Source organism: Cheilinus undulatus, linkage group 5 (genome assembly GCF_018320785.1).
Source record: "Cheilinus undulatus linkage group 5, ASM1832078v1, whole genome shotgun sequence".
Classification (NCBI taxonomy): Eukaryota; Metazoa; Chordata; class Actinopteri; order Labriformes; family Labridae; genus Cheilinus; species Cheilinus undulatus.
Window position 1 is genome coordinate 31,497,898 of NC_054869.1, and position 16,250 is coordinate 31,514,147.

At 38.1% G+C, this 16,250-nt stretch overlaps 1 protein-coding gene across 1 annotated transcript in view; it reads right to left on the bottom strand.

Moving 5' to 3' along the window:
* Window positions 1-16,250, bottom strand: part of tmem8b (transmembrane protein 8B) — an 81,776-nt gene that overhangs the window by 39,628 nt on the left and 25,898 nt on the right. Inside the window, exon 6 of the mRNA XM_041788128.1 lies at window positions 14,759-15,141. Within this exon, the coding sequence (XP_041644062.1) occupies window positions 14,759-15,141 (383 nt within the window). The remainder of the gene's footprint in view (window positions 1-14,758; window positions 15,142-16,250) is intronic.

Sequence of the window (16,250 nt, forward strand, 5' to 3'; positions counted from 1 at the left end):
ACATAGTGTGAGTTGAAGGCTTTGATTACTTTATTGCTCTAAATATTGATACTGTATTCACAGTATCCTTTAGCCATAGAGGCCTTAAGCTTCATATATCCCATCCTAAGTGTATCAGGATAAAAATGCTAGCTTTCCTGTGATAAGTTAACTTCATTGTTTTGCTTGATAGCCCCCTAGCAATTTCCACACTGTGCATTAAATGTATTATCACAGGAAAGCCACTATTGTCATCACTGTCTATAGTGCCAATTAAAAGTATTCACTCCCTTGGGTGTTTTACCATTTTATTGATTTTATAAGTCAATTATGGTCAATATAATATGGCTTTGTGAACACAAAATTGCAAAAAAAAAAACAAAACAAAACAAAAAAAACCTTAAAGTAATGTCAATAAAAATTATATCATGTCAAATAAGTGAGTGCAGAGGTTCCAGTCATTATTTAGTAGATGCACCTTTCTCTGCTATCACAGCACTGAGTCTGTGTGGATAGGTCTCAATCAGGCTTGCACATTTGGACACTGCAATTTTACTCCAGTCTTCTTTGAAAATTGCTCAAGCTCTGTCTGGTTGTACAGGGAACAGGTGTGAACAGCTCTCCATTGAGGTCTGGGTTTTGACGCAGCCACTGTGGAATGTTCACCTTGTTGTCTCTAATCCATTCCTGTGTAGCTTTCGCTGTATTCTTCAGATCATCGTCTTTTGCTTTTAAATAAATCTTCTCCCAAGCCATAGCTCTCTTGCAGACTGAATAAGATTGTCCTCAAGGATTTTTCCTGTATTTTACCACATTCAATTAACCCTCAACCTTTACAAGCCTTCCAGGGCTGGTTGACCAGAAGCATCTCCACAGCATGATGCTGCCACTGCCATGCTTCACAGTGGGGGTGGTGTGTTTGTGATGATGTGCAGTGTTTAGTGTCTGCCAAACATAGTGCCTTGTCTGATCGCCTTGGAAACTTTTTGTACCCATCCCCTGACCTATTCTGACTTGGATTGTTCCTTTGTCTTCACGGTGTAATGGTCCCCAGGAATACTGGTTAACTTGACTGGACCTTGGAGATGCAAATGTCTTTATACTACAATCACTTGAAACACATTCACTGCACTCAGAGACTGCTAGACGCTATCACTTATTCTAACTTACATATTTTTGTATTTAATTGACATAGCTTTGTAGAAATCTTTTTCACTTTGACATTAAAGATTTTTTTTTTTTTGCCAAATTATATTGACCATGAATGATTTAGAAAAATCAATAAAGTAGTCAGTAGAGCGTCCAGTAGGGTGAATACTTTTATAGGTACTGTACATAAGCCAGTATCTCAAGTTTACAACCAATGTTTACAAGTTATCCTAGGTAAATAGTGTAAAACAAAATACAAGGATGTATGTCCATAAAAGGCATCATTAATTTGACATTCATCCATACATGTATTTGCTGTATTTTCCTGTGATGATGAGTAATTCCTGGATTTCCAAACAACCCATCATACTAATCTCATTATGTCTGAATAAGAAAGTTGGTTTTCCCACAACTTTCTGATGCTTCTCCACATCTTGACTAATTTTTGTTGGGTTTTTTGTGATAACAAGCTGTTTTTTCAGCTGGTCACTCACTGTTGGGCAAAACCACAATATGCTATGGTGCCATTACCACTAATGAGGTCAGTTAAGCCTGCTTGTTAAGTGCTGTTGTAACTCTCATATAAAGACAAATTAGTCATGATTTCTAGGGGAAAAAAATAGAAACTACACGTTATTGCAGGAAATGATAAGTGAATAAAATGTATGGATGCATGCTCCATAAGGCTTTGGCGTTTTGCATCAGCCGTAAATGAATTTTTATCTTAATCTATCACCATTGTTCAGAGCCACCACCCTTATTTCTTTATCAAATTAAGGGATAAGGATGCTCTCAGTTTGAAGATGATTAATTTGTGATTTACCTGATCCTTTTGAATTTATCACTGAGCTGTTCATGTGCTGAAGATAACAGGAAATCCCTTTATCCTTTGTGTTTGGGACTAAAATTAAGATTTCACTGATAACTTTTCTGGCTCAATCTGTCTCCAAGCTCTCATGTAATTTCCTCTGACCGTTCTGCCGCACTCTGCATCTTTGCCGTCCATTAACCTGCCATTAGTCCCCCTCTATTGTCAGGGTATTGTGGTTAATTTCATTCTTCTGGAGCTTTCATGTCTTATTGTGGCCCCGTTTGAAATTAATGTCTGATACTTCAATGTAAATTTTGTTTGGGGCTTTATTTATCGCTTTTACTTGGAGAGCACTTTGTAACGATGTTGTGGATAGTGCTGCATTAATCCTGTTTAATATTGTGATTTATAAGCCTGATCCATTATGCAGCTGTTAGTCAGGATTGTGGAACATGAGTGGCAGAGGCATTAATCAATCAGGAGTGCTATCCTCCAGCAATGTGAAGCTCAAGGTTGCTGATTTTTTTGGATAAGCATCTTTTCAATTGCACAACTTTGGTAGTTTGTCTTTTTCGGAACTGTTTTTTATTATTTCTTATTTTTTATTTTGGGCTGTGTATGGTTGAAAATTCATTTGTAATACCTCGTGTTTGGCAAAGACTTTGATTGTGATCATGGAGATGCAGAAGACAGAAGAGAATTCAAAGAAAGCCTGTGTTCCTCTGTTGTGTACTTGAATGGCTTAGCTAGATTTCCCTCGGGTTGTTTTGACAGCATGTGCCAGCAGGTCACAATGCCAACCAATGCAAAAACAAGGACTAAACTTGCATGACTACTACAGAGAATGCTGCAAATCTCAGTATGCAAAACAAATAAAATAAACCACATGATCAATTTAAATGATGCTTAATGAAATGCAGACTACTGTGTTTCACCTTTTTAAGTAAAGAATGTTTATGTAAGCATTTCCCTCTCTTCTAATGCTGCTTTTCATGCTTTGTAGCAATATTTTCTAACACAGTAAGTTTATAAAAATTTGGCACAAGACTTGAAGTAACAGATAAAGACTGGACAGAACTGTAAGATCAACAGAAAGGTTGCTTCAGTATAATAACTGGGAATAAGCCAGTAATGTAATGATTTTAGTGGTGTAAAGATAATCCGATATGGATCAGTTAACCGATCTTGACGTCAGCAATCCGAGTGCATCGGCCCACAGTGCCCTGGATCGGTAAAAATGCGGCACAAGCCAGTCTTTGGACCGGTTCTAACATTAGGGATCGGTTTATTGAGGCTCTGCTGCTTGTTTTCATAGCCCATTCCACCATGCTCTGGCTCAGCATCTGTAATCTTGCGCTACCCGCGGTGACCTTTACCTTTAAACAAGAGTTCTGTTCACTGTAGGTGCTCACTCAGTAGCAGGATGTGTATAACCGGTCGTCACCTAAATGTCTTTTAGTTACAGTTCTGCACCTCAGGAAAAAGTCATGTGGACTTTTATATTACTATGACAGCACATAAATCTCACCTGTTGAGACAGTGGAGCTAAAGTTTAGCTAAGATGCTAACGCTAAACAGAGCATAAACATACCTGAACATAAACACTCTTATGAGTTAAAACTCTGAGAAGTCTTCAGTTATCACCGTAACAACAGCCCCTTTATTCACGGGGTTTACAACCGTAACGTGTTGTGGGGAGTTATTGATTTGGTCACATAATCAATACATCTGAGCCCACTGATATGATATTAAACAGAGAGGACTTCACTGAGCTGAAGATCAGCTGTTCTCCAGTGTATTAATTCAAGAATAAAAACAATCAAGATTGGTCAGATACACAGAGAAAGTAAATAACAATGTTTTTGCATCATGTAAAAAAAATGTATCGAAAGCTGTTTAAATTTGACTGTTTTCAATACTGTTTTAACCCCTTGTTCTCCTGTACTAGCAGACACACAGAGCTCTGTCTATCCAAATTTCTTTGTGACTTGAAATTCGTTTTAATTTGTGCTTCTTAGGAAAATTTGGTATTTAGTTTGTATTGTTATTGGGATTAATAATGCAAAGGAAGTTACAACTACGGAAGGACTAACATGTACCAGTAAAAACTAATTTTTATATTTATCTCCCAATTTAATGTCAAAGTAAGACACCTGGGCACCTGGGTGTGATGAAAACTTTCTTAACCCTTTACCTACTGCCATAGTGCCGACACTATGTTTAATATGTCCGTAGTATTATTACCATAACTCCTTCAAAGTTTGTCCGATCAGAAAAATCCCAACGGTGTTGAAAAGCTAAGAATTGTGGGCATGCGCACATATTTGGCTCATTACAGTACTCACAACCATATGATGTGGGCTTTCATAGCAAAACACCAGTTTTGTATCGTTCTTCTTTTAAACTGCTGACAATTTCATATAATGTGCAATAATCATTAACCAGATGTTGAAAGTCAAGTTCAAGTTCTCCTGGGAAAAAAGGGACCAAAGCTTTCAAACTTACAGCAATAATAACATAATATGTCGAAATTACCATTTTAAACTCAGTAGGTAAAGGGTTAAACATGAGTTCAGAAAGTTAGCACAGGAGGTATTTAGTCTGGTTTACAAATAAGATCAAGTAAACTTAGATTATTATGAAATTATCTTGTTTTCCCCTTTTTTGCTAATTTTTGTTAAAGCAAAAGTTATTTTGATTCTATAATCAGATTGTACCGGATCGGACCAAATCATTCGTATTTTAATGAATCGTCAGTGAATCAAATTGTAGTCTGTGAATCGAGATTTGAATCGAACCATCACACCCCTAGTAATGATCTTATCTGAAACTTATGTGCTTCAGTGATGTGTTGTCATAAAAACCTTTGTTTTTTGAATGTTATCTGTAACAATTTCATCCAGTCATTTCAGTGGATTCACATATGAAAGTGTCCCACATCTGAATTAGGAAAGTTTTTAGCAAGACGTGGGAGTTCAACTGTCATGAAAAAAATCACATCTGAATTAAAAAAAATAACTGGATTCAAGTCACTTCACTTTGGCCCACTGTGTGACTGTAGTCTGATTTCCAGTAGATCTGTTGTATGCTTTTTGTAAACTCCATTTTTATATATTATTTTGCCATTTTGGGGTTTCTTCCCATCTAGGAGACAAAAGACGTTATATTGTTTAAGCTCTCACTTTAAAGGGGACATATTATGCAAAAATCACTTTTTCAGGCTTTTCTAACAAAAATATATGCCCCTGGTCTGTCCACAAGCCCCTCAAGCCGTTCTCAGATTTCCCCTCATGACCTCATGTGGGGAGTTATTTTTGGTCTTTGCATCACTTTGGTCTCATCAGACTAAAAAATGTTTTTCCACTTGACCATGGAGTCTTCCAAATGCCTTTTGGCGAACTCCCTACCAGTTTAACATGAGTTTTCTTCAATGATGACTTTCTCTTTGCCACTCTCCCATAAAGCTTTGACTGGTGATGAACCCAGGCAGCAGTCTCGCCTATCTCAGCTGCTTAAGCTTGAAACTCCTTGAGAGTAGTCATGGTTGTCTTGGTGGCCTCGCTTACTAGTCTCCAAGGCCATATTCCTACCATTTCTTAATGTTTGATTTAACTGAACCCTGGAGGGGTGTTCAATGCCTTTGAAATTTTTTTGCATCCATCCCTGATGTATACTTTTCAATAACATTTTCTCTGTGTTGCTTGAAGTGTTCTTTTGTCTTCATGGTGTAATGGTAGCCAGGGATACTAATTACCAGTGACTGGACTTTCCAGATACAGGTCCCTTTAAACTACAATCACTTGAGACACATTCCCTGCTCTCAGGTGATCCCCATTTCAATAATTGTGAGTCTAGCACAGTTGGCTGGACCTCTGTTGAATTAGGTCAGTCACTTTAAAGGAGGTGAATATTCATGCAGTCACTCACTTTCCTTTACATATTTTTGTCGTACATTATTTTGTAGAAATCTGTTTTCACTTCGACATTAAAGAGGATTTTTTTTAAAAGCCAAATTATATTGACCATGACTGATTTATAAAGTCAATAAAAGGTTAAAACATCTAAGAGGATTAATTCCTATTATAGGCACTGTATAACAGAACAAAAAGCTGGGTGTATTCATCCAGTTTTTCATAATCCTTTCACATAGTTTTTATACACAGCCACTTGAGTCATCAAGTAACTTCAGACGTCACATAATGATAAGTTTGTTAGTGTCAATGTCAACATACTGAGTATATTTAAAGAACCAGGCCAAGTATGATCCACTGATGGTGATGAGCTGTTGGTAGTGATGGAGATTATTATACAGAAGTTACAGGCAGCCCAGTTTTCCCCACAGGCTGGCTAAGATGCTCATTAATCAGACTCTACTGAGGACCCAGCTGAGGTGGTTTAGGTATCTGATTAAGATGCCTCCAGGGTATCTTGCATTTGTGGTTTTCTGGGCACATCCAACTAATAAGAGACCCTGCCCTAATCCTGGACATACTAGAGGGATTATTAAATATCATAGATGGATAATTGTTATTTCTTTATACAAATTGTATTCTTTCTACATGTATTCATCCAGACATTTTTTCAGCACCATCTGAAATATTTCAATATCAGTATAATAATGAGAAGTTGTGTCACAATTATAAACCCAGCAGAGGCAAAATTGTTTGGGAAGGGCAGAACCATCCCGGACAGTAATTGGATGAATTAATGGTGAAATCAGAGCTTCAAAACACATGATGTGATACATAATGATGTTAATGATGATGTTAATACATAATTCTTCACTTCCAGTTGGTAAATAAACTCTTGCCAAAGCTGGTCAGCAGAAGAAAGCTTACAGTACAGTTCTTTGCTCCTCTTTTAATAAGAAAACTGTCTATTTCTGATAAAACTGCTGCCATAGAAGCATTTATGCTAATATCTGTGCTGACTGCCATGTTAACAGGCCTGCAGGGGTTTCAACTAAACCACACCCATAGATACCACTTCTTTCTCCTCAAAGGACACTGATTGGTCCGGTCATTCTCTGACCAGGAAAAAACGTATCAGCGTAATCTTTTCAAGATGGATCTGCCTGATGACAGACGTGGAATCTGGCCAATCTATCTGCTTTGCAAGGTTAGGAAAGCCCATGCTTACAACTGGGTACTCTAACATCTGAAGACTGGTTAAAATTGTTCATAAATTTACATTATGGAGGGACTAATTTTTTTTTTTTTTTTTAATTGCTGTAAAGTAAATGTCAGGGGCTGTGGTCAAAATGGGTCAGGTTCATAAGCTCTTGGAGACCAGGCTTGCTTTAATGACCTTGCTGAACTTCCAGCTCACATGGCCAAGCATTGAGATACACTGTTTGAGGGAGTGGGATATCTTTTGTTCGTTTGCCTAGATGTTTATAATCCGCTCAGAGTAAAACGAAAGGGAGAGTAAGTGTCTGGAAGAACAGCTTGATTGAGACATGGCCTGAGGCCTTTGCCAGAGCAGAAGCACACCGTATAGGTGAACTAGGAAATTGCCTTGAGCAGCATTGTGGCAGGCGATGAAATATACATGGGAAAGTACAGTATATGCCGTAACCGACAACAATTCTGCCTGCTTGGTACATTATGCATCCTGTAAACATAATGAATAGCTGAGAAATATGTCTATCAGCCACACTATCAGCCTCATCCAAGCCAATAACAGCCCAGTCCAACTGTACTAAATTTCAATCAGGTTATAAGAGCTACTCTGCATACCTGCCATTTTTATGTCAGATTTTTTCTTTATGCAGCTGCAAAAAGCCCACTTTGAATTGCAGACTATAGTACTGTTGACCATTTGAGCACACTTGCACTGCAAAAACCTGTTTGCATTTTGCTTTCAATGTGCGAGGCTTCATTGCAATAGAGGGTCAGTATCAAGACCACTCGCTTACTGCTGCACAATTGCTTGCACCAGGCCTGCTTTAAAGGACATTTGTGTCATTATGTACAATGTAAAATGATATCTGCACTTATCTTTTGAATCCTGGACTATACATGACCTCCCTGAGAAAAACAGAATTATAGAAAACAAGAAACAAAAAGATTTGATAGAAACAACAAAACTACTGGATAAGTATGGTAACAAATATGGTAAAGCATCACTTGGCATTTTTCAGAGTGATAAAGGTTTAAAATAACACAACGTCTCATCATAATACACAGTGCACTCAGAGACAAGATTGTTGCTGTGGGGGTGTTTTTCAGCAGCAGGGACTGAGAGACTGGTCCGGGTTGACAGAAACCTGAATGGAGCAAAGTACTGAGATATCTTCAATGAAAACCTGCTTCACAACGCCCAGGATCTCAGACTGCATGTCAATGACCCCAAGCACACAGCAAAGACAACACAGGAGTGGCTTCAGGACAACTCTGTGAATGTCCTAGAGCGGCCTGGCCAGAGCCCTGACTTGAACCCTGTCGAACATCTCTGAAGAAACCCAAAAATAGCTGTCCACCACAGCCAACATGACTGAGCTTGAGAGGATTTGCAAAGAAGAATGACAGAAAATGCTCCACTCAAGGTGTGCGAAGCTTGTCGCGTCATAGTCAAAGAGACTGGAGGCTGTAATTGCTGCCAAAGGTGCTTCAACTAAGTACTGAGTGAAGGGTTTGAATACTTGTGTCAAATAATAGTTCAGTTTTTTTTTAATACATTTGCAAACATTTTGAAACTTCTGTTTTCACTTTGTTATTATGTGGTACTGAGAAAAAAATCATTTAATCAACTGTAGCATCAGACTGCTTCATAACAAAATCGAAAAAAGTAAAGGGTGTCTGAGTACTTTCTGACGGATGTAAGTAAAAACAGACTGAAAACACACAAAGAGCAAAAATTGCATTGTGATGACATGCAGAATGACTCAAGACATTTAGTATTTTTTCATATGCTATTCTGATGAGACCCATCTGGAATCACTCTAAGTAAAACAATCCAAAGCTTACATAAAATACACTGATACTGTCTCAGACTTACACTTGTCGCAGAGCTTACAATTTCTATCTCTCTGCATGAGCCCGACCTAAAGAAAACATAAAAAACTGAATCTAAAGCGATTAAAGTGATCCACTACCAGCTGAGGTATCAGTGCGAGTAAAAGCTGTGCGGCTTCCTTTCTCCATCTTTCTCACAGAGTGATGCAAGGCAGACAAGCAGCTCAAGCTATTGTCTCCTAAAGCTCTGCAAATCTGCCACAGTCCCCCAACGGCTGAGGCTGACTGGATTCTGCTCCTGTGACAAGAAAGTGACAGACCACCGCAGAGGGGGGAGAAATCTGTCCATAGAATAATATAAGATGACAAAATCCCAGTAGAATACATCTCACTGCTCGTACAACATCTAGAAACACCAGCTTCATCACAGCTTAAGTTAAAATCAGCCAACTATGCACAATGATCTGAGCGCACAAGCATGACAAAAACATGAAAACAGAGAAATGGCTCTATAAGCAATCTTTCCTCGAGGTGAGAGTTGTTTCCATCCCATTCTGTCATCCAGTCACCACAGCAACTGAGCAATTAATCAATAAACCATCAAATTAGCAACAGTCAATTATTTCCATTTCCTTGAAAGTCAAATATTAGTCTCCTCTCTGACATTTTGGGAAATAACACTGTAGCTATCTCACCAGTGGTGAGATGAGCAGATTGATAATCAATCTCATCAGTGTGGATTCAGTGGAGATGAAAGATCTGTTTAGCTCAGCTTATCACAAAGACTGGAGCAGGGACCTTTCTCCCTCTCCTGGATGTCAGAGTCTTATCCTGATGTTGATCTGGATCAACTTCCCCCTCGGAGATGCAACCTCAGTTTTTCTCCATTTTTCTCTCTACCTAGTTCACGTGTTATCCTGGTTTTCCCTCTCTAGCCCTCTCTCTCTCTCTCTCTCTGTTTGTTTCCCAAAGCTGTGTTCCTCTCCACTGTGTTGGTGTGGCCTTATTTTATACATTTTCTCAACATTTTTTACCGTTAGGCTTTTTCTGTGCAAACAACACATATCACATCTATCTATCCTGGGAGCCTAATCCTTCTTTGTTTATCGTCTGGCACTTTTTCTCCTTTTTTTTTTTCCAAGACATGGCATCTTTTTTTCAAGGAGATTTACATGCCTCAATAAAGGGTCTACAGTTTGTAGATATTTGTACAGACTTTGAGGAAATTTGGGGGTTTGGGCTGTACAAAAAAGATAAAACTGACTTGACGGTACTTGATGGGAAAACAGAACAGGCTAGCCACTTAATAATAATTAAATAATAATTAAATAAACAAATTAACCTATCATATTCTTTTGTGTAACGGATCGTACTGTATCATATTACATCCTATGCTTTTTATCAGGGACCCTGAGAAGACTACTGGCAAGCTAGGTAACAGCTAATGGGGTAACAAACTAACACATGTATAAACTAATTATCGTGTCATGTAATATCACTTCATATCACCTCATTTGTGTCGTCGTCTCATGTTTAATCGTATTGTCGTATGCTTTTCTATGTAGATCCCAGTCAAACTACCTGTGTTCTAGGTTGCAACTATATACTAACAAATAAATAAAGTATCATATTGTGCTGAAGCGCAGCGCATCGTATCGTGTCATGTTGTGTCGTGTTGTGTTGTATCGTATCATATCCAATTGTATTGTATCGTGTATTGTATTGTATCCTATGCTTTTTAGAAATGTGGACCAAAGAAGAATATTGGTGCTCTAGGTAACAGCTGGTGGAAAATGCAAACCAATAAACAAGAGTCATATCGTATCGTATCGCATCATATCATATCATATCATATCGTATCATATTGTATCATATCGTATTGTAGCGTACCATACCGTATTGCATCGAATCGTATCATATCGTAGCATACCATTTTGTTTCGCTTCGTTTCATTTTGTATCGTAGCATACCATAGCGTATTGTATTGTATCGTATTATATGTGTGCTTTTTTATGTGGATCCAACGAAAACTGCCTGTGATTTAGGTTGCAACTAATGGGTATACTAACAAATAAACAAGGTATCATATTGTATCATACCTTACTGTACCGCACCAAAATGTAACCTACTGTATTGTCTGATATTGTATCGTATCATATCGTACCAAGACGTATTTCATGCTTTTACTATTGTGGACCCCAAAAAGACTACCAACACACTAGGTAACAGCTAAAGGGGATACAAACCAAAGAAAAGTATCATTGTATCGTAAATCGTATCATATATCGTATTGCATCTTGTCATATTGTCTCCTATTGTATAGTATGCTGTTGTATGTGGATCTCAGGAAAACTACCTTTGTTCTAGGTTTCAGCTTATACTAACAAATAAAGAATAAAATTGTATTGCACTACACCGTACTGTATAATGTAGTTTCACATCATATCCTATTAAATCAGGGCATACTGTATTGTATCACATTGTTTTATATCCAACATGGTGACATCTTTTGTGTGTTTTGCTTTGTCCAGCAACTGTCCACACCCCAAAATATGTATTACACTGTATACACTCTAGAACAAAGAAAACCTGGAAATAGAACAGAATAGAATAATTCTTTATTGTCCACTGAGGTGGAAAATTGTTTTTGGCTCACGAGCACAATATAAAATATATGTATAATAAGATAAATGTCATTTTGGAAGTGGGACCATAGATTTCATTTGCAAGCATAAATTGACCAACCCTTTAAGGTCTTAAATTAATTACATATTTGTAACTACTTGAGCTACAGATTTATCTTTGAAGCTTTACTAGTAACTAATGATGGGCTGACATCAGCTGAGGTGCTAAATACAGCTTTTTAATATCAGGTCTCCCAATCTAAACAGAAATTCAGGGGATTCTTGGATAAATAAATAGCTGAAAAACAAGCCATTATAAGTAAATAGGTCACTTTTAAACTCAGAGACAGTAGTCAACAAACAGTCCCTGAACAACGTCTGTTCAGTCACTGTTTTGAAGCTTGTTGGAGCTGAGTATTTTTCCTCCTTTTTTTGGTAAGCTAAAAATATCCCTGACCAGCATGTTTTCTGAATACAGAGATGAAACATATATCAATCCAACTCCCAAAGAGATGGCCAAAAAAGCATATTTCCCAAAAATGTCAGGATATTCTTTTGAAGTGAACAATCAAAGACATTTGTTAGAGTTTGTATTTCATAGTGAAGTTCTTTTAACATTGCCTGGCTCGCTTTCTATTATGAGTAAAACGTTTAGAAGTCCATCTGCCAGTCTTTAGCTCTTCAGTCTCTGGATCCCTGAAGACCTCCTGAGAGGCTGCAGGTGCATCCTAATGCCATGACTATCTGAGAGACAGCTTAACAAAGTCATTTCAAATCCTGCCTGGCTGATTTTTGCATTTTGCCCCGCTCTCAATTAGGGACATATGTCACAGTCCCAAACACTGCCGCATGTTTCATTGTGAACTTTTTCAGCTCCCACAGCAAAGCCTCTGACCATCCAAGCATCCATATTAAGCAGGTGGCTCAGCCAGACACTCTGTGAGCCCAATTATTCACCCTTTGTGGTGGGGGTTTATCCTGCCATAGCCATTTTATATTTTGTCTGCTGACCAGAATATTCCTTTTCAAAGTTTTGAAGCTACAGGTGAAATAGACCACAATCCATAATTTATAATAACAAATACTTGATGTGAACTTATACCAGAAACACAGAAGTAATACAATAAATTCAAAATCCACCAGAATCTTGCATAAAATGCGCTCTCCTGCCCAACCATTAAAACTGAAATTACATCTATCATGTTTGACTAAAGCATCTTGATAATTACAAGGAGCAAATGTGTTTGTACTTATGATTACAAATAGTAATAGAATTTCTTTAAAAAGTTGGAGAAATAGCAGAACACCAAAAATGCTTGAAATCACATAAAGTATATCAAAGCAAAAAAAAAGAAAAAAAAATCAAAGCCAATAGCAGTTTTATATTACGTCAAAGGTCTCTTAAGTCAGCCATCATGATACACCGTGTACTGCTCCCTCTTACTTCTATACATTCACTAGTATGTAGAAGTTTGGGGGAACAAATACAGACTCAGTCTCCATCCTTGGGAAAAGAGCCATATGAATCACAAATAAATCACCTCCAGAGAGCCAAAAACCCACTCATCATCAAACTGATTACACAGAATTGAATAGACTTCAAAACCATTTGGAGAGGCTACAGTCGTCATAGGATCTATGAGTTGGAATCTAACCTCAGCTCTTTGCTATGTCATCCCTAACTCTCTACTCTCAACATTTCCTGTCTCTCTTCAGCTGTCCTATCAAAAAAAGGCTCTAAATAAGTTGAAAACAGAGGGTAAGTATACACAGTCTCAGTGGAGTTTAACTGTAAGTTCAGGAAAAAGCAGTGAGCTCTAATGCCAAACTTAATAGCGTCATAACAACAGAAGGGGTTTATTTGTGGAACAGCTGATTAAAGATGAAAACATGTAAAAGATCATTCAAAATTATCAACTTAACAAAGAATGGAAGAACAAAGGGTTAAATTGTTTCATTTCAAAAGTACATTAGTGCCCATGGCATGGGTAACTTGCACATCTATGAATGTATTATTAATCCTTAGAGGTATGTATATACAGGCTTTGGGGAAACATCTGTTTCTATCTAGACATCTTTTTCAGGGATGCCCCTGCTAATTTCAGCAAGAAAATGCCAGGCCACATTCTGCATGCAGTCCAGACCTGTCTCCCATTATAAAAGTATGGCACAACGTGAAGCTCAAAAGCTGACTATGGAAACCCCACACTGTAGACAAACTTAAAATGTAAGTCACGCAAGAACGTGAAAGAATCCCACTTCAAATACTGTTAAAAGAAAAGGTGATGAACATGCTCCTGTCCCACCTTATTTGAATATGTTGCAGGCCATTAAATTCAGAGTATGTGTTTTTTGTTTTTCAAAAAAAAAAGGAAGTCTATGAATTTAAACATTAAATATCTTGTCTTTGTCAAGTTCTCAATTGAATATAGGTTGAAACAGATTCACAAATCACTGTATTTTGTGTTATAGACATTTCACACAAAATCCCAGCTTTTTTGGCATTGAGGTTTGTACATGTGTATTCACTGACCTGTGTTATAACATTTTAATGTTGAATTTTTGTTGTTTTATGGCCAAGTGCTTTTTTTTTGGTGATAATATAATTGATCTTCCCTTGACTCAACTAATTTAATCTACAATAGGTATTTGATTGATTTGCCTGTAAACTTTTTTTGTGAATATACAAATTCCCTAAATAAATAAAATATAATGAACATTTTCAGTGATCGTGAAAAAGATTTTCTTATTTAGTTTAATCACTATTATGAAAGCCCAGATATGAGTATCTAAATGGTATTAAAAATGTTTTTTGGGTAAGGAAAGGTCATTGCTAGAGACTGATACTAATTCAGCCATTGTACCTCAGTTTAAGACCTGGCTGAATGACCTTGTGTACCGCATAAGAAGAAAACACGGTATAGCTTGATGGACAACCTAAAGAAATTTTTCAGTGTTTGCTGGCCATTTTTGGATCATCTTAGTCAATATGAGAGTTCCTGGAGGGTAACAGATTTTAGAGTCAACAGCTTACCTTTCATGCATTGGTATTGATATTCTGTATTGTGCTAACACTGCAGTGTAGCTAAAAGTCTTATACTGCAAGCCCTTTTTTGTTTTGTTTTTCCTTTTTTGTCTGCTCATTCTGTACAAAAAATTAAAAAAAAACAGCGTTTTTTTGGCAGTTGAATCACGGATAATCTGAAACAAGCAGGAAGAGCATCATCAGAGTGACTCACCAGGTTGAGTTTAAGCTCCATGTTGAGGACTCCTCCGCTGTCTAAAACAGGCATCAGGTTAATGGCGAACACGGCGGCTCTGTCAGGTGGAATCGATATATTTGGACCAAAGAAGACATAGAAGTGCACGGAGAAGGTGTCCAGCTCGTTGCGCAAAGTGGGGCGAATAGGCCAGCACCTGTTGCTGTCTGCTGTGGGGGCGAGGTAAACAATGCTGTCCTCTGAGGTGTGGAGGTGAGTGGCATTCTGTGATGGGCCAGGCAGGGCTGCCATAGACATGGTGTCAGAGATGGAGAAACCCATCGCTGTTCCAAAAGACTGAGGCATGTTCATGGAGGAGCTGGGCTGCGGTTGGTCCTTTGACAAGTTGGACTTGGAGCAATCTGGTGAGAGGAGAAAGAAAGCAAATTACAAAAGGAAATCAATCATGTTTGTTCCTGCATGAGCTGAGCATTATGGCAAAGAGGTTTAAAATGTAACATGCAACATTTTGTGCAATTGAGCAATCCCCAGAAAACCAAACAAACTGGCAAGAACAAAGACAGCTATTTTACTTGCTTTATAAGAACCAGTGTCTTCTGCAAATGTTTAAAGTGATCCCCCTCGGCTGGCTCCCACAGTGTAAACAGCAAGGTTTCAGCTCTGTACACTGCTTTTTAATGAGACAAAGATTCACAGTAATTGCAAACACTATGCTTTCACTCAGCACAAAGCAACTCACTGCAAATTGGTCATTGATGGCAACTGGCAAAGTACCATCAAATACCACCAATCCCCAAGGGGAAAGGATTTCAAAGGCTTTTCGAGCTCGGCTTCGTTTGCATAGTGTTGTCTCTGAAAGGGTTTTGAAGTATTTTGATGTCCGCTCTGGCAGCTGAAGCACTCCTAAAAATACTGGAACACCGAACACTAAAGGCTTGCAGCAGATGTAACTTTGGTAGAGACAAAAAATCTATGTAAAAGCAGAAAAGACTCAAATATGTAGAGAGCATGTTCTGTTGCATAACATCCATAAACCAAAGAGTTAGCCTCATATTGCTTTTATATACAGCATGACACATAAAGTCTCTTTGATGCCCACTGATCTATTTAGAGCACGACACCTGCTGTGAAAAATACTGTATAAACAACAATAATAAATAATAAACTGCAACCTAGTTTCCCCACTTTCCGTCTCCTCTGCCACTGTCATACCTGGGAATATAACTCAGAGGCTGCTCATTTTACCAGTCACAAATGTGAGAAAGACAGCACAAGAAGGTGAGGACACCAGATGGTCCCTGAACCTGAGGTGTTCTTCAATTTAAATCCATAAAAGGTCAAGTAAGATCTGCATGGCAGGCAGGCATGAAGGGGAAGTGGGGGGCATAGTGTGAATAATTAGTGTCTGTGTTGCCATGGTGACAGAGTGCACCATATAGTGCCGGACAGAGGGAGGGGATCACCACATGGGAGTAGACTTCCTGCAGATTTGTGAGCCCTCCCTGTGGAG